This window comes from Centroberyx gerrardi, chromosome 10 (genome assembly GCF_048128805.1).
Source record: "Centroberyx gerrardi isolate f3 chromosome 10, fCenGer3.hap1.cur.20231027, whole genome shotgun sequence".
Taxonomy (NCBI): Eukaryota; Metazoa; Chordata; class Actinopteri; order Beryciformes; family Berycidae; genus Centroberyx; species Centroberyx gerrardi.
The window spans coordinates 3,937,315-3,955,870 of NC_136006.1; the positions used below are offsets into that span (position 1 = coordinate 3,937,315).

General features: G+C 43.4%; 1 protein-coding gene across 1 annotated transcript in view; it reads right to left on the reverse strand.

Moving 5' to 3' along the window:
* The window catches only part of LOC139912128 (rho GTPase-activating protein 20-like), a 45,456-nt gene that overhangs the window by 15,487 nt on the left and 11,413 nt on the right, over positions 1 to 18,556 (reverse strand). The window contains exons 3-11 of the mRNA XM_071899833.2: positions 11,657 to 11,833; positions 9,470 to 9,619; positions 8,663 to 8,704; positions 8,163 to 8,247; positions 7,838 to 7,915; positions 7,237 to 7,303; positions 5,621 to 5,845; positions 580 to 770; positions 1 to 89 (exon numbers count right to left, since the gene is read on the reverse strand). The exon at positions 1 to 89 is cut by the window's left edge and continues 76 nt beyond it. Coding sequence (XP_071755934.2) covers positions 1 to 89; positions 580 to 770; positions 5,621 to 5,845; positions 7,237 to 7,303; positions 7,838 to 7,915; positions 8,163 to 8,247; positions 8,663 to 8,704; positions 9,470 to 9,619; positions 11,657 to 11,833 — 1,104 coding nt within the window. The remainder of the gene's footprint in view (positions 90 to 579; positions 771 to 5,620; positions 5,846 to 7,236; positions 7,304 to 7,837; positions 7,916 to 8,162; positions 8,248 to 8,662; positions 8,705 to 9,469; positions 9,620 to 11,656; positions 11,834 to 18,556) is intronic.

Consider the following 18,556-nt stretch of genomic DNA (forward strand, 5'->3'; position numbering starts at 1 on the left):
CGCAGCTCTCGGCAGGCTTTGGCCCCCGCCGAGCGCCTGAACACCCCTCTGGTGTACGGCCCCTCCTGGTACAGGAACACCAGCATGTCCTGAGGAGGCGGGGGGGGGGGGGGGGGGGGGGGGAGATTTTTAAATAAAAATCTTGCCTAGTGCAGCTTTTAAGAATATTTAAACTTTTAGCGAAAGAGTGCTGTGCCTCAAATGGGTTTTTAATAGTCTCTCAGAGAAGAGGAGCCCGGTGGACACTGAGAAAAACGAGGGTTATTCAAGCGTAATGACTCAAAGAAGCCTCTGATTTGTTTGAACAGTGTGTTTCTTTAAAAGTTATTTTAATACTCTTAATTTGGAACATTTCATGCATTCTTAAATGAGTCTTTTTAGCACCACTAAAGGATTCTGCTCTGGTTCAAGCCTAAAGAACCTTTTTCTGAGCTAAAGGACCATAGATTTTGACATCTAAAAATACACACATTCCCTCATTTTCCCATTCCCTCCCTACATCCCATTCTCAAACACCCTGTCAACCCCAAAACCATCCCTCCCTCGACCCCCTCCAGACAGGGTCCCAGGGTCCCTCACCATGACAGGCTTGGGCAGGCCGTGGTCCGGGGAGCAGACGGAGCAGAGCGGCCGTCCGAACAGCCGTCCCGGGGCGGGGGGGAGCGAGGTGGGGGACAGCGGCAGGCCGTCCAGCTGGCTGCTGGAGCCCTTCCAGAACGTCCAGTTGATCAGAGACCGTTTCCTCTTGAAGGACTTCTGCTGCCCGGGCTCTGTGGGGGGGGGGGGGAGGGAGGAGAGGAGGGGGGGGGGTTATGATGTTTTCAGTTGTAATCACACTACTGTTGCTCGAGTAATACATGTCAAACTAGAAGACACTCCGAAAGGTTTGTCTGTTTATCGTTTGTCTTCTGGGTCAAAATAGGATCCGACAAAATAGCATGTGAAAGCAACGCTGTTTAGCAGCCGATTTGGAAGTCCCAAATGTTGGACTTTTCCACCAGCACATGAATGCAGCATACTAGTTATGGCTAAAAAATGACAATTGTCTAATGGCAGAAATCCCAGATCTGGATCATCACCAAAATCTAATCGGGCCAAGAGCGATCTGTCCACCAGATTTCACACAAATCTGTTTGTAACTTTGTGAAATATCTTATTAACGGACAGACAGATGGGTGAAAACATAATAACGAGACAGAGAAAGAGACAGAAAGAGACAGAGAGACAGAAAGAGAGAGAGGAGAAGAAAGAGCCATTGATTCAGTGTTTGAGCGACACATGCGCTCATGCTCATTTCCATCTGAGAGAGTACGGTTTAATTTGAGGTGTGTGAGCGTGTGTGTGTGTGTGTGTGTGTGTGTGTGTGTTACTGTCTGTCCGCAGCTCTGTCATTATCAGTGTGTTCACTGTGACATAACGCTCAGTGTGTTTGTGCGGTTATGAAACTTGACAAACTGCACGTGTTCAACAAGAGCAAGTTAGTAAGAAAATAGAACCTGAAGAAGAAATCCACATGGAGAGTGAAGTTTGGAGTTAACCGACATTTATATTTGAATGCAATTAAAGTGAAATATATTTGTTGAGTGTTTCGGCTGGTGTCTCCATCCAGACTGACTCAGACTGACAGAGTGAAAGAGTGAAAACCAAGAGGAGGAGAAGCGAGGCTCGAGCCTGTGATGCCTTCAGGGAACGCTTGTTAAAAAGGAAAAGCAGAGCGACTTCACAGACTGTACTGCAGCATGATTTTCTAGTTGTAGCGCTACATTTTCTCGAGTTGGTCTGAATTATTGTTGATATTTGTAAATTTGTAAGTTTGCAAACTGAGAGCTTCTGTAAATCTGTCAGTGTGTGAATAGAAATGTTAGTGTGAATTTTATTTGAGCCATTGTGGAGAAGCGATACGATTCACCAGCATTATGGAGACACTCTATCTTCAATTTTATTTTACAAACAAAAGGGAGATAATGTCAAAAAAAGGGGATTTTATTTCATTTAAATTTTTTGCCTTTTTTACTCTTTGTTCTCCAACCTACACTTCAATTTTTCCCTGTAGCAATCAATAAAGTTTATGTTACATTCCACTTTATATTACATTCATTTTTTTAAGTTATTAGGGAGTAATATGTGATTTGTATTGTAGGGTGGGCCTCTCCCCTCTCACTGCAGATTCTTGGGTGGAGGACCCAAAAGGCCCCTCGACATGCAGCATAGCTCACATAGCTGCCCGGAGCTTTGCCCGATTAAAACCTGTTATTTAACGATCCGGCGTGGCGTTATGCCCGATTACGTTCTGCCTCAAAGTTCAACAATAACATAATTGCTGGCCCCGCTCCGGCACCTCTCAGCAGGCCGGCCCTCGTTAACAAAACACAACGCAGCTGTAAATCAGCCGCTGCGTCATTACAGCTCGCTGGGGAGAACAGAGAGAGAGAGAGAGAGAGAGAGAGAGAGAGAGAGAGGGAGAGAGAGAGAGGAACTGAAGGAGAGGTAGAGCGCTCCAAGACTGGGTGGGCACCGGCTGTCATCCTCCTGTAAACCTCGGCTGCCTTGTTACACAACAGATGCAAAATATTTCTCTTCACGGCCAATAAAAAAAAAAAAAGTTGGCCAGAGGAGAACAGCGATGATGTCATGGCAGAGGAGACGATGAATTTATGATCATACACTACCAGTCAAAAGTTTGGACACGCATTTTTCTTTATTTTTTACTATTTTTCATATTTTATAATAATAATAAAGACTTCAAAACTATGAAATAACACAAATGGAATTATGCAGCGACCAAAAAAAGTGTTAAACAAATCAAAACTATCTTATATTTTAGATTTTTTGCCTTGACGGAAAGGCAAAGGCTTTGGAAAGAAATTCATACATAGGATCAACTTCACTATTTATATTTGTCTAAGAAACTAATTTCAAGCATTTAAGCAGAAGCCTTTAGATCAAAATGTCTTGGTGTGATCGTCAAACTTTGGTTTCCTCCCACAAGAACAGAAGTTTCCATTTGGAGAACATGAGGAATCCACGTTACTGGCAGCAAAGTTTGATGAGGCTTAAGGCTTTTAGTTATACTGTTGATATAAGTGTTGATATTGATGGATTATTGGTTATGTACTGAAAGCTATTGGTTAATGTTTGCAATTGGTTAATTGAAGAACTGTATTGCTTTGGCAACAAAGGTGTCTTTCCTGTCATGCCAATAAACTCTACGAACCAGTAATCCCTTAAAATACCCTTACATTTACATGAATTCACCTCTTAATCTATGCAAAAAATCCCCTTAAAATGAGTTAAGGGAGTTATTAATGGAGGAGACCCCATCAAAACCACCTTAAACACCTCTTAATGTTTGACGGCTTACTTTCTAATTTAATGTGAAATTCAGGGAGGCAGAAACTTTCCATTAATAACGCATTAATAACCTGTAAACCTGCACAAAAGACATGAAAAATCCCTTAATTTCTAGTGTCTCCGTGAACCAACCCATGAATACACCCCTTATCAACCCATGATACTAACCTTACTTTTTTTAAAGCTGTGTTATTTTTAACGGATAATTAATGTTTATGTAATGAGAAATTAAGGACATTTCAGAGCTAAAATTAAGGGGTTTGGTTTCATAGTGAAAGCTGATTTGATTTTGAATCGATCAACAATGCCTTAGGACTGTTTTCCCACTTAAACACACAAATATAGATTTAGCAAAGGACGAATCCTGCAGCATCCCATAGAGGAATAGTTTGGAAAAAAAAACATCAAGTCACTTAAGTTTTATTTTATAGTGACACCGAGTGTTTCTACCCTCTGGCATTGAAGAAAGACTTGAGGATCGATGGAGGATAAACGCATGAACACACACACACACACACACACACACACACACACATGTCGTGTTGGGTGTGAGCGATCTGGCTGCGCTGGTATGGAGCGATTATGTAAGACGCTGTTATGTTTGAGGCGGAGGAATCTGAGGGGAAGCTTGTGGTTGGCACTCTGGAGCCTCCAGGACTGGAAAACACGCACTCTCTCTCTCTTCTGCTTGTTTTCCTCCGGGCCTTTTCTCCTCATCTTTTTTTTCCATCCCTCTCTCCATCTCCATCTCCATCTCTTCCTCTACCGGCATCTTGTTTTTCTCCTCATCTCTCTCTCTAGTTTCCCGTCTCTCTCACTCTTCCCCCGTCTCCCTATTTCGATCCCTCTCTCTCTTGATCTGTTTCCCTTTCCTTCACCTCCGCTGACCTTCTTTCTTACTCACTAGCTGTGTCATCTCTTTTTCGGTTTCCATCTTCCTATTCTCACACTCCTCCCGTCCCTTCTGGGGTTTCTGCCTCTTTGTCCTCACTTTGCCTCTGTGTTGGTCCTAACCCTCGTCCTAACCCCTTCTCCTCTCCGTCTCCTTTCCCACCGTTCTCGTTGTTTTGTTTTCTTCTTCTTGTTCCCCCCATCGATGTGTTTTCACATCTGAGCATTGTACTGTAGCCTGGTTCCAGACTCCTGAATCTCGCCCCTCTACTCTTCAGATTTTGTCGAGCGTTTCAGAGAGTCTGATGCTTCCCTCGTTAGCGGCTTGCTCTCCCTCAGAGAAACAATCGAGCCAATCAGAAGCTTTGTGGGTGGGACTAAACTTTGAACCGTTCGTGCAACGGTTTTTCGGCAGAATAATATTTGTTGAAATCACCCCATCAACCAACAGACTGTCTTTGCAAAAACAATATTTTTGTCAAATCGACAACATTCTTGATGCAGTTGGTAAATGTCTGGCTAACCATGGATGTAGCGGCCGGATACGTCAGTCACTAGTGATTGGTTCAGATACGTCGGTCACTAGTGATTGTTTCAGATACGTCGGTCACTAGTGATTGGTTTAGATACGTCAGTCACTAGTGATTGGTTCAGATACATCGGTCACTAGTGATTGGTTTAGATACGTCGGTCACTAGTGATTGGTTCAGATACGTCAGTCACTAGAGATTGATTCAGGGAAAATCAACCCCACTCAAGAGTGAGTATCAAGAACAAGCTCCAACAAAGTGAACTTGTTGGTGTAAGTGAAGGTAATTCAGTCTCTGATTCTGATTCGGTTCTGTATTCTGCCTCAGCGCTCTGATATTTCTCCCTGTGGTTTGAATGGGATTAGATTTATGTTTGGACTCCTAACAGACCGACCACCTACCAGGAGAACCTCAGCTCCCCCTGCTGAGGAAGGCAAACCTCGTACCTTTCACCGTGAAGCCAAACAGCCTCGTTTCCAGATAGACCCCCCGAGCGTTGTTTCAAATTACACCTTAGGTTTTTTGACTGGGGCTCCAAGGCTCGCGGGTCGTGAAACTTCCTCCGGTCCCGAAAAGATTACTGGTTCCATGTGCAAACCACCAGAACGGTGCTTATCATCCTGTTCAGCTCCACAAACACTAAGTGCTGCCTTGGTGCAGGTTTTCATTTTCAGGCTATGTTACTGATTAATTATTGGGAGAAGCGTAGAGGCTGCAATTATTGAATTTTAAGAACGCTCAGATCTTGGTGGATGATGGACATAGAACTCAAGAGTGATACAGAATAAGAAAATTAATATTTTGAAGTGGTTTGACCGTCCCTTTAATGCCCAGACAGGCCGTCTTACCGATAAGCGGAGCCTGTCCCGGAGCCACCTTGCTGGGCTTGAGGATGAACTGGCACTGGGTGTCAGGAGGGAGACACTGGTCCAGCAGCAGCACCCCGGGACAGTCTGTGGGACTCGCCGGATCCCTCCCCCCTCCTCCTCCTCCTCCTCCTCCTCCTCCTCCTCCACCGCTGCTCCCCCCGTCCCGGATGTGGCTCATCTTAATGCTGAAGGGAAACTCGTGGCCTGGGTGAGATTTCAGAGTCAAAAGGTTAGAGGTCGTGGGTCTGGTATGCCTGTGTCTGAGTGTGTGACATGGAGTTAGTGCAAAAAAATCTAATAGAAATTTGGGAGGAATGTGAATGTGTACCGCCTAAAATGATGATGCAACGATGAAGCAACAGTCTGGAGTCGGGCTGTTAGGATTTCAGTATGAACTTAAAGTGATGTTGAACTTGGAGAATTGTGTTTTTTTCTCTCTCTCCATTCACTGTCGTTGTCTGGAGGAACAGTCTGATTATGTGCTAGAAGTGTGATTTTCAGACTGTTCCTCCATACAATGGCAGTGAATGGAGAGAGAAAAAAAACCCCACAATTCTCCAGTCTCCTCTACCGGAGCAACAGATCACAGAATCACTGATTTTGGTGTTTTATCCTGGAGGAATGGAGTTCAACAGATCTTTAAAGACTCCAGAATAAAAGAAAATGGCAACCGGAAGTCATGAAAAGGCTGTAAAGGTTGGTTAAGAAAAAAAAAAAGCTAAAAATGCTCCCAGATGTGAAGTTGTTGGTGTGCCACTAATGTCTGTACAGTAGTGCCCCCCCTCCCGCTGTGGAGCCACCCTGCATTAGTGCCGCACGATTTCCCAAACTATTCATCCTGGGGGGGGAATGAAGCAGGAGGTTTCTGTTGAACCTTTATTTATCCAGGGAGGATTTTACTGAGCATGCATGCTGGTTTTCAGCATTGGCCTGCTTCACATCCTTACAGTTTCACACATTTACACCTGGAATGACTAGGCAAGGATGGAAGTAACTAATTACATTTAGTCATGTCACTGTAATTGAGTAGCTTTTTTGTGTACTTTTATTTAAATATGTTTTCCTGCAGTCCATTTTAAATCCCGTCCATCACAGACCAGATCTTGTGTCTCTCCATCAGCAGCAGAAACTGGATCGACGTAAACTGACAAACTGTGGATCCATTCACAGTGAGAAGAGGAATCTGACTTTACTTTGTTTCTGCACTTTATTTTGTCGTTTCTAATGTTTCCAGTGAAAAGAATCTAGTTTGAACTCTGACCTCTCTCCTTTTAGAATCACATGGAAAAGATCACAGCTAACAACGATCTCTGTTCTAAAGAGGAACTCAGGAACTTTTACTCTGAGGACATTTTAAATCAGACACTTTTTTACTTTTACTTCTACTTAAGTAAAATATCAGCAAAGTAACAGTACTTCTACTTGAATAGGATTTCTGCTTAAGGGCAGCTTGATGGTAGTAAAAGGGAGAGGAAAGTGTTTCTCATTCTCTTCCCTTGGCCAAGTTTTCCCTGATGTTTGGGATTAAAACTAAAAGTCTCCAGCTTTGATAATAGCAAGGCTTTGATACTAATGTCTATGACAGGTGGACTCACCTATGAGAGGGTATGGAGGCTCGTCCTTACTGGAGTTCACCCACAACTGGTGGTCTTTAACACAACCCTGCAGGGAGGGAGAGAGAGAGAGAGAGAGCAGCAACAAAGAGGTTTGAGACTTTCAATGATACTAGATTCATACAGCAACAGCAATAATACACACACGCACACACACACACATCACCCAAACTACAGAAACACTTTAAATGTAGAGCAGGTGAGTTTCCATGGTGCTCTGATGAAGGTTTAAACACATTAAACTGATGAATCCAATTAAAAAATAATAAACTGAGACCAAGTCTGGCTGTTTTCTGGATTTTCTGAGTATCCTATTCCTCATGGGTTTCCTACAGTACTTTATTTGGATAGTCCAGTATCGATACTCCACTATCAGGCGACAAAAAGTTGATTTTCCACAAAGCTTCACTTGCCTATTTGCTGCATCTCTACAAACTGTAACCCAAACACTAACCCGAACCCAGACATTTAATATCTTTAGGCTACTTCTCACACCTGAAACTCTGGTGACACGTTACAGTCACACTATAGTAAGTTGCATATCAGCATCGGACTCTCCAAGTAAAGTGTGACTCAAACTCACCGATATGCCGAACTGCAGCAGAGCCATGCGGATGACGTCGGTGGTGCTGTCAGTGTTGCTGACCGCCAGCGTCTTGGCCTGGTGGAAACATATATTTATGAAACTTTATGGAAATATGCAGTAGACTGTGTGGTAATATAAATGTTGTGCTGCTGGTAACATCATGAATTACCCTGTTATGGATTGATAAAGCATCAGCCAATCAATCAGTCATTCAACATACACATTTTTGCGCCTACATGATGACAAAAATAATTAAAAACAGAGAGAGAGAGAGAGAGAGAGAGAGACTGAGGCAGGATGAATTGAAAGAAAAGACACTTACATATGCACAATTCCCAATATCCTTTGCGAATATCTTGAGGGGAATGGTCTTGGGGTCGTCCTTCTCCTTCTCCTCGTTTATCCGACTGAGCGGAGGGGAGAGAGGAGAGGAAGGAAGAAGGAGGTCAGCGTCAAAATAAAAACAAGCTTCGAATATAAATGAGCTCCTTTGGCCCATGTGGGAGACTAACATCGGGAATTAATGCACGCATGTCAGATATCACGTCTCGAGGGGTTTGTAAATATTCTTGAACCAAATAATTCTCCTTAGCAAAAGAGTTGTGAGGAAAATTAGCTAACTTGTATCACAGAAGTTGACATTTTATGATTTAACGTGTCAGTTGATTCTCATTCATTCAGACTGTGATTGTTGATTCAATTAAATCCCTTCAATCTCATTTAAATTAAATCTTTATTGTCCCATGAGGGGAATTTGATTTCAAATCATACAATCACAAATCATTACAGAGCAAGTAGCATCTGGTACGCCCAGCCGGTTACCTTTTGATGAGCGCCAGCCATTTGTCCTTGTGTTCCACGGAGCTGAAGAGGGGTAAAGAGAGCGATAAAACATAATAAGAGGAAATCATGTTCGATAACCATCTATTTTCCTTGTTACGTAACTCCCTCCGGCTAAAACTGCAGACTTCCCCCAGGCTGCCACTGAATTCCTGCTGTCGGGACACGTAATGGGTGTGTGGCGTGTGTGTGTGTGTGTCAGTATGAATCTGTGTGTGTGCCCACATACAGGTGCGATTGTATGCACGTATGTATTTGTGTACTCATCTGTGTGTGTGTGTGTGGTTTTCTGCTCGCTCCAATCAGGCTGTGGTGGGACGAGGGGCTTTTACGACTGGGAACACTTCTTTCGCTGCGGTTCAGCTTAAGGATTTATGGCTTGTGTGGTTGCGTGTTCAGTTTTAGTTCCCTTCAGTAATGTACATGTACGCCTCAGAACACAGTGTACTCATTTAGAAGTATGCTGGAGCGACTTACAGAGGCGTTTTAGAGCGAGAGGTTTGTGTTATGGGCATGAATAAGAGTCATGCAACGAGGATATACTGTGTGTAGGTATGACCACCTGTGAGCAAGCATAGATACTGTGTGTGTGTGTGTGTGTGTGTGTGTGTCCAGAGGGTAATTTGAGGGGAAGTGAAGTTGCATGGACTCCTTCCTCTTTTTTTCAAATGATTGAAATCATCTTCTATCTTTGCATTTTAAGGAAACAACAGTTTACCTGCTGAGTATTCCCCTTATTGAAAGTTCCTCACGGTGTGTGTGTGTGTGTGTGTGTGTGTGTGTGTGTACCTGAAGGTGGCCACACAGTTGCAGGTGGGCCAGCCCATGACGAAGCTCCTCTCTGGGTTGGTGCTTCCCTCACACACTTCCTCCATGCAGCCGGCCGTCCACATCTCACACACTCTGACCCGGGCCTTCAGCTTGAAATGTGTTGGAGACCTGCAGGACACACACAGCGCTACATGGTAATACACTGTGCAGGGGAGGGTTCTTCAACATGGGCTTCAAGGAACCTTTAGGAGCTCCTCAGATTCCAACCATATAGTGGAACCCCAGAAGGTTCCTTGATGAAAAATGTAAAATCATCCTTCTCCTGCTCTTCTTAGCTCCAAAGGAAGCCAATAAGCACCTTTGGGTTTCCACTGGAGCACCCATATATCGTTGTTGGGTGAAAACCTTGTATCTCCAAAATGTCAACTTTTCAGGAACTAAGAAAAACAGCCTTGTTTTAGCTTGACGACCAGGCGTTTTTCTGTTTATCCATGTGGTTTTGAAAAGGTTTCATCAGTCCAGGGGTCGTAGAACTTTCTCAACCCATAGAGGAGCATGTAATCCTTCAATTTAAGCTAAAATATGTAAATTACCAAGGTTGGAGTTACGAGGTTTTCACCCGACAGACACGATATGTTAGAGGGTTCTTTAAGCACCATCAGGGCTCATGAAGCCTGAAGGATCCCTTATCAAGGAGTTCCACAAGGAACCTACTGGGGTCCCCTATAGTTGCAATCTGACTTAATTTTTTACTTTTTACCTACCTTTTACTTTTCAGAGTGTACTTCCACAAACCTCTAACATTTGGGAGTTCTTCAAGGAACCATTTATAGAATAGACGTACTAAAAGATTGGGCTGAAGTCTATTTCCAGAGGAAAAAATGGGTAAACGAAGTTGAAGTGTATTTGTCCACCACTAGATCTGTGATTATAGAGGGAGGAATTGCAAAAGCACACATGTGGAATCCATACATACTCTCCCTGCTATTACATGGATGTGTGCAGGCATACACACACACACACACACACACACACACACACACACAGACACATCAATGAACTTATTTTTCTCTCTCTTGCTATCCCTCTCTCTCTCAAATACACATACGTAGACACACACACACACACACACACACACATTCCTCTAACACGCACTGTGTTCAGCCAAAATGTAATAAAGCCAATTATAGCCTGTGCTCTCTCTGCTGGACGGGTCAGCTCCGCCCACTGGCACATGACTCCCAGGATAGACCACAGAGGCCCTGCTGTGTCTGCGCTGAGGGGTGTGTGTGTGTGTGTGTGTGTGTGTGTGTGTGTGTGTGTGTGTTTGGGTCGTAAAAGTACATAAGTGCACACAGCATAAGTCTGTCTCTGTGTATGCATGTGTATGTGTTCATGTTTTGTGTGTAAGTGCATGTATGTGTGTGTTTGCGCACTTCAATAGCGTAAGTGCGCCCGTGTGTGTGCATGTGTGTGTTTCTATGTTGTGTGTGTGTGTGTGTGTGTATGGCACATTGTATGTATGGAGGGAAATTTATATGTCTGTAGCGTGTTTACTTACAGCGTCTGGGAATGTATGATTGTATGTTAGCATGTGTATTTTAGCACAAACGTGTGGGTGGACATAACTGTATCTGTGTGTGTGTGTGTGTGTGTGTGTGTGTGTGTAGTTGCAGTTTGTCCACTGGGTGGGGAACCCCATGCAGGCCCAGGGCAGCCTAGTGTGGCTTTGATCTGAGCCAGGCTTCATATGGATTTAATTGGCTGGGAAATAATTATAGACTGGGAAGAAAGAAACGAGGGAAGAAGGGAGGGAGGGAGGGAGGGAGGGAGGTAAGAAGGAGGGGTGAAGGAAGCAAGGGAGTGAGGAAAGGAGGCATGGAGGGAGGGATAGCAGGAGCATGTGGTTCCATCAGTCCGCTGCAGAATCATTTTTTTTCCATGGTTACAGAAAAAAGTAGGAACAGATGTAATGTTGCTTTTCTGTCTTTTGTTTCTCTCCCTTTTTTCCTGTTTATGTCTGCCTGTTTCCATTTTGCTTCATCTCACTGTTTCCCCTCTCTCTCACACACACACACACACACACACACACACACACACACAAACACAAACAAACACATTCTTTCATTCCCTCTCTGTCGTTTCTCACACTCCTGCGCTGGCTCTCTCTCTCACACACACACAGACCCACAGAGGGGAACTCACTTGGCCTTGGCGACCAGCAGAGCGTCAGTGAAGAGGAAGAGGTGTCTCTCCTGGGTCTGCAGGCCGGTCTTCAGCTGGGCGTGGGCGTGACCCAGGAACAGCCGGCCGGGACACCCAGCCAGGAAGGCCTGGACCAGGGGACACGACTCGGGGCTGACCGGCGTCAGGCAGCTCTCCCTGGAGGACAAAACCCAGACAAACACACACACACAATGAACTTCTCGTGATACTCTTTTGATTCCCTTCAGTTCACAAGAAGCGGGCTTGTGAACTGAAGGTCACTGATTTGAATCCCTGGACTGTTGGAGGGGAAACTGAACAAAATAACGCTCTCCTCCCTCAACAACTACAGTCAATCTGCCCTTGAGCAAGGCACTTAAAGTGCTGTTGAACTTGATAGTACCTTGGGTTGTGTGGGTAGTGCTGAAGGAGAAGAGAAGCTTGTTTACTTTCCCCTTCCATATTTTTTCCCTGATGAATTCAAACTGGCAGCTTTCTGGTCTCAAGCCCATTTCTACCCGTCAAAGTCAGCAGTAACTCCTTTTTATGTGTTTAAGGCCAAAGATCATGGCTCTGGTTTAGATTTCATATCAGGCAAAATAATACCCATAAATGCTTTTATACTGCTGTAAATACTTCCAACCTGCACTAACAATCCCTTTTGTCAGGTTGGGAGATATGAATTAAAGTCATTTCTTCTGCTTTTTATCTCTTGACTTCTCCAGCCTCGAGGCTGCAGCTTCCCCACAGCCGCTACCTGCTGCCAATAAACCAAAGCTGAGGCATTAACTTTAACCACTAACTCTGACTCATTAGCTCTTGGCATAAAACCCCCAATTCATTAGATAATTTCAGTGTTTACTCAGATTTAGCTCGTTTCCTCAGACGTTGCCAGGCACATTTCATGCCCTAACACCCTCCCAGTGGTAATCCAAGTTAAAGGTGTTATGTTTGAATAACGTCCCGTGGTGCTAATGCGCTCTCGGCCCCGGCGGTGGTAAGCTAGTGAAACAGAGCGGAGTTGATCCTGGGGGCTTCGTGAGGTTAACCAAATATCTATCAGCTAGCCAAATGGGAGTGGTGGTAGCCCAGAGGTGAGAGAAGCTGGCTTGTGACCAAAACGCTGCCAGTTTGAATCCCTTAATAGCTGTTTGGGGAAGGAATGTGAATGAGAAAGTCCCACAGTACACACCGCTGAGGCGTCCACGAGCAAGGCACTAAACCTCCAACTATTCAGCGGCCAGCAGTAGGAGACTGCGGTGGAGCTGAGTGTGAAGCAGGGTGTTACTGAGAAATCCCATATATGTGTTCAGCAAACATTCCCTGGATAAATAAAGCATGAAAAATACAAGCAGATGAGACTGTGGCTGGAAAGTCTCGGGGCAGGCGAAAACACGAACTTGAATAATCATGAAATTTATTTTTTTGTTTTTGTTTAACAGCTTAGGGTGGGAATGCCGGTCATAGGATCACAACTGCAAGATCATCACACAATAAACCAATACACACACAAAAACACACACATTTGGTTAAGGGAAAGTCGTCTGTTGTCCCTTCAAGTCTTTTTACAGACTCACACCACTTTTTTTTTTTTTACCAAAACTACAGTGACACTATATGCATTGTGAAAGTCCCCCAACACTACTGTCTATCCTGCATTAGCACTATAGGATTCCTGTAGCGGGTGAATTAACGGTGCAGCAGATTTACAGCAAGCATGTAAAAAGAAGGATTCTATGATGGTTAAAATAAATTAAACTTAAAGGAATAGTTTAAGTTTCATGTCACTCGAAACTCCTCTTAAGAGTTAGCCCCCACACTTCCATCTCAGCCTTTTTTCCAAACCATTTAAGGCACGGAGCCATCTTTGTATAGCTCCAAAAAATGCATTAGAAGTGCATAAAATTTCTCCAAACAGCTTCTGCAGCAGAATCCAAGTGTTTTGCAGCCAAACAAACGCACTGTGGGTCCAAAAGTCCAATATTTACCTCATTATCTCCTGTACTTTCCTTACTACTACCTCCAGAGCGACTAGGCACGCAACTGTTGCCGCAAAGCTTCGTCAGCGAGGAAAATCTAAAAGATAACGAGGTAAATATCGACCTTTTGGACCCCACAGTGTTTTTGTTTGGCTACAGAACACTATTTGGAGAAATTTGATGGACATTTCTTGCATTTTTTTGGCTGTAAAACTTCCAATAGTTTGGGGGAAGCTGACTGTGGTTTTCGCACAAAATTAAGTGGAGTTTTAACGGATATGAGGTGAGTAACTAATGACTGGATTTTCATTTTGGGGTGAACTGTTCCCTCAAAACACTCGGGCCGACAGGATTTAAATATCCCGAAAAATATTTTATCGAAATTCTCTATTACATACTCTACTGTTAAATACACTCATACTCTGAATGGTGTCAGTATGAGCCGCCGGCTGATGGACGGATGGAGGGGAGGGGAGTTTTTGGAGGAAGAGGAAATAGTTTGCGAGCTCCATCCTTTCCTGTTTACACTTCGCCGCGAGATAAAAGACCTCGATCTCCACTTACACACACGCACACACACACATTCTCTATCTCGCTCTCTTTCTCTCTCTCTCACATACTGAAACATGCACACACACTCTTCGGTTATCTCTCTCTCAGGCATACACACATCCGCTTACTCTCTCTCTCTCTTTCTTACATACACACTCTTTCTTTCATACCTGCACATACCTGCTTACGCTCTTCCTTATACCCATAAACACACACACACACACACTCACACACACACACACACGCGTAGTTGTCCAAGTTTGTAATTTGCTGGAAGCCAGAGGAGCTTGGAGTTGGTCTCTCCTCTGCTCTCATAGCCTAAAGTCTTTCCAGTTACATTGCGTAAGCGATATAGTTACGTAATTAATTAACTACTAGCAGACGCTCCGCTCTCTGTCGGTCTTCTTGGCTCGTCTAGAAAGGAGTCCGAAGGGGAACGAGTGAATTCAATTAGAGGAGATGAATGCAGCCAATTAAGAGCTGACGCCGGTGGGACGCGCCTCAGCATCAGAGGCTGGTGTCCCTCGTAACCGTTGGTAACCAAACATTTCGGGGCCTATTCGTCTTCCTCCATTTTTCTCTGCCGGGAAGTTTCAATGAGTTTTCAGTCGCCGCACCATGCTGGAAGAGTGACAACCAAAAAAAAATCAATGATTGTACCGTTATCATCTCTTCTTCCCAGAAGAATATGCTAAATTTTGTATCTTTTTTTCCCTTTTACAGCTTAACTTCAACATCCAGGAAACATTTAAATCTTCTGTTTTGTTGTCACTCTTCCGACGTGTTTCCTCCATGTTTCTTTTCCAGAAAGTTTGAATGAGTTTTCAATCCCCAGTCTCTGTCCTTGAGATGTGACCCGCCCAGTAGGGGTGAAAGATATTGACAAAAAATCTTAATTGTGATTATTTTTGACAAGATTTCACAAGATTTTCTCGTCAAAACAATTTCAGAACTTTAAAATTGTTGAAAGAAAAGTGATTTTGTTAAAAAAAAAATGTAGATGTGAGTGTGCAGGATTTATTGAGATTGAGTCTGATGAAAGGTTTTGATTCATGGACCAAAGATTACCTGCAGCTCACAAATCCAGTTTGGACCAAACTCTCTCTGAAGAAATGAATTGAGCCTCTGAGATTTGGAAATTGTAGAAGTTTATATTGTGATTTTGAATTTTTTTTTTATTAATTGTTCAACTCTACCACCCAGCATCATAACTCAACACTAACCCTTGCTAACTGCTCTCCTAACATTATGTCACAGGCTGCAGGAGGACAGAGAAGGAGTAAAAGATCAGTGTGTGATGTGGATTTACCAGATCCCCCATTAAGTCTAACTGGGATTAAGACCATTACAGAGCAAAAGAGCAAGTCTCAAGAACTCCTGTTGAGCTGATCAACCCTCCACACCCTCCTCCGTCCGCTTTGTTCATACACATCCAGGAAATACTCCTGTCAGAAGAGCCCACACACACACACACACACACACACACACAGTCAAACATTCCCGTAAAGCCTCTTTCACATCTCCTCGCTCTGAAAAAGACGACATCTTCCGTATTCTCCGCACATCCCTCCCTCCTGAATGTGTGATTGACAGCTGAGCCGGCCGTCCATTGAACCTGATGGATGAGCAGCTAATGGCTCCATTGTGTGTCATGTGATGTTGATAAATTGAGCGCCATTTCTGTTAAGGCGCTGGACTCTGCGGGGAGAAATGTTGACTTTTGGGAAGACAATAAAGAGGCCGGAGTACAATGAACAGAGTTTATTCACCGACAGCCACTGGGAGCGCAGCACAACGCCGCATACTAATGTCCAGCATGAATATTAAAGCTGCACAAGGCAAGATTTAGATGTAAAAATCCACCCGTCGTATCAGTCTGTATCACAAAGAGCGTCCCATGTCCTCTAATTGAGACGCTGCAGATTTGCTCTGTTTGCCCAAATCCCCGCCCGCTGAAAGTGACGAATCGAAACTTCAGAGTGAAATCCAAACTGTCTCCTAAACAGCAGCAGAGAAGTTAGAGTTAAAGTTAGAGTTAGATCTTCTCCTCTCTCCTTTCCTGGTTTCTTTGGTATAAAAGCATCACAGACTGGCCGGCTGTGAGCAGTTCACTGACCTCACTGCACAGGATTTCTGGGTATTGAAGTCCTTAAATTAAAAAAAAAATGACCACTTGCTTGGGCCAGCAGCATGCGAAGTTGCCCAGTTCAGCTTGAATGGAGAATATTGATGGGTGTGTCATCATCATCCATATCTAGCTTGGTGGCCAATCAGAACATCAGCATAGTGGATCCGCCTTCATTTTGTCTCCCATCATGAATCAGACAGACTGTGGTTCGGTCTCCATCTGTTTGACACTTTGTTCGTCCGTCATGTGATATCTCAGACACGACTGATCGGGTTTTAATTAAATTTGGGGGGATGATGCGTCTCCATTCTCAAAACGACACTGATTGGCCCAAAGGGAGACGCTGCAACCACAGCTCAAAACAAGGTGACATTTGTTATTGATTGGCTCAGCGACGGTCTGCATCATTCACAGCTGACAACATCTTAACTGCTGCTCCTGGATGAAGCTTTAATACAAAGTTATATATGTGTAAATGCAGCAAACACACACACACACACACACACACACACACACACGCACACAAAAGTTTGATTCCAAGAATCCCTACACCAGGCAGGCTGGGAAGTGAAGGATAAGTGAAGTGAAGGATCAGGTCTTAGTCACTGATACAACAATGACCTCACCTGCACACACACACACACACACACACACACATCTGCAAGGAGACACCCTGAGTATAACAGCTGGACAAACAGCTGGAACTCTCTCTCCCGCTTCCCCTTTTTCATTCTCTCTGTCGCTCTCCCTCTATGTTTATCTTTCTCTTTTTGGGCTGCCCTCCCGTCCTCTTTCACCCTTCACCCCATCATCCCCCCCCCTCCCCCCCCCCCCCCCATCTCTTTCTCTCTCTCTCTCTCTTAAGCTTCTGCTTAAATGCTTAAAATGTATTTCTCAGACAAATATAAATCGAGGGCTTGGAGCCAAAGGGGCATAAGTGAGATTTTGGGTGAATATGAATATTATATATCAATTGAAAGGTATCAGTGAGATCTTTTCAGCGCCAAAAGGACACAACTGAAATCATGACCCATAAGTTTTAATTAAACAAAAACTGAAAGCCGTAACAGTAAAAATAGGGTTTTGTTTGCTGCCAAAAGGGCGTAACTGCACTTACGCCCTTTTGACACCTAGCAAAACCTCACTTTTGACACTGAGCATTGTGGGTAGAGGATTCTAACAGTACTTAGGTCAACTCAAAATGCATGCTGACGTAAGCAATGCTAGCATGGCAGCATGATCACATCATTTTTAGTATCCTATTCATATCCTAATTAATATTCTAGGTCAATATTAGATGAATGTAAATATGTTAATATTCCCATGAAATAGTTAGGCCTATAGATACAAAATGTTATTTTATAATGTTAGGAGTGTGAACTGGTCAAGATGAGCTCTGATAGTGAGACTGCTGGTAGCTGAAGTTCTCCCTCAGTGTTATGAGGAGTTTTACAGGTCTTTGAATGTCCCGGGACACATCAGTAAGTGATGTGTCCCGGGACACATACAAACATGTATTATACTAGCAAAAGAAAAAAAAAGTAGTAGTTTAGAATCAAAAGTAGTTTCTTATGTCTATAGAGGTTTATTAAAAAGGTTTATTAAAAGTTTTTAACAGAAAAAATGTATCAATCAATTTGATATGTTCCATGTAGCTACAGTTTTAAAGGTCTTGGTGAAAGTTTCTGAGCATTACTTCAAGATAAAGATATTCATTCTGATCTTGTTTTATATTTCAGTGTTGATTGAAGTGGAATTGCTAGATTTGTATTAAAATGAACGTGTTTTACAATTGTTTACTTACATACGCCCATATTCTGCATGGCTGTATTGAGACAATGTTTGTGCCAAAAAGGCGTATTTCACTCTTTTGCCATTTTTTAAAAAGTTCACAAATATAATTCAACTTAAACTGTAGCAGTATTGTTTTTATAGTAATGCTCAATCTGATAAAAATATAAGATAGTTTTGATTTGTTTAACACTTTCTTGGTCACTGCATAATGTCTTTACTGTTATTCTAAAATGTGAAAAATAGTTAAAAAAAAATAAAGAAAAGTGTGTGTGTCCAGACTTTTGACTGGTAGTGTAAATGTTTATGAGGTAAAGATGATGGGGTCTTTTAAAGAAAAACAAAAATATGAAAATATGACTAATGTTTTTCTTCATATTGGTGGCCTCATGGTCACTGACTGGAGGTCAAAGTTCACCCCCCCACCCCTCCCGCTCCAGACCGCACACT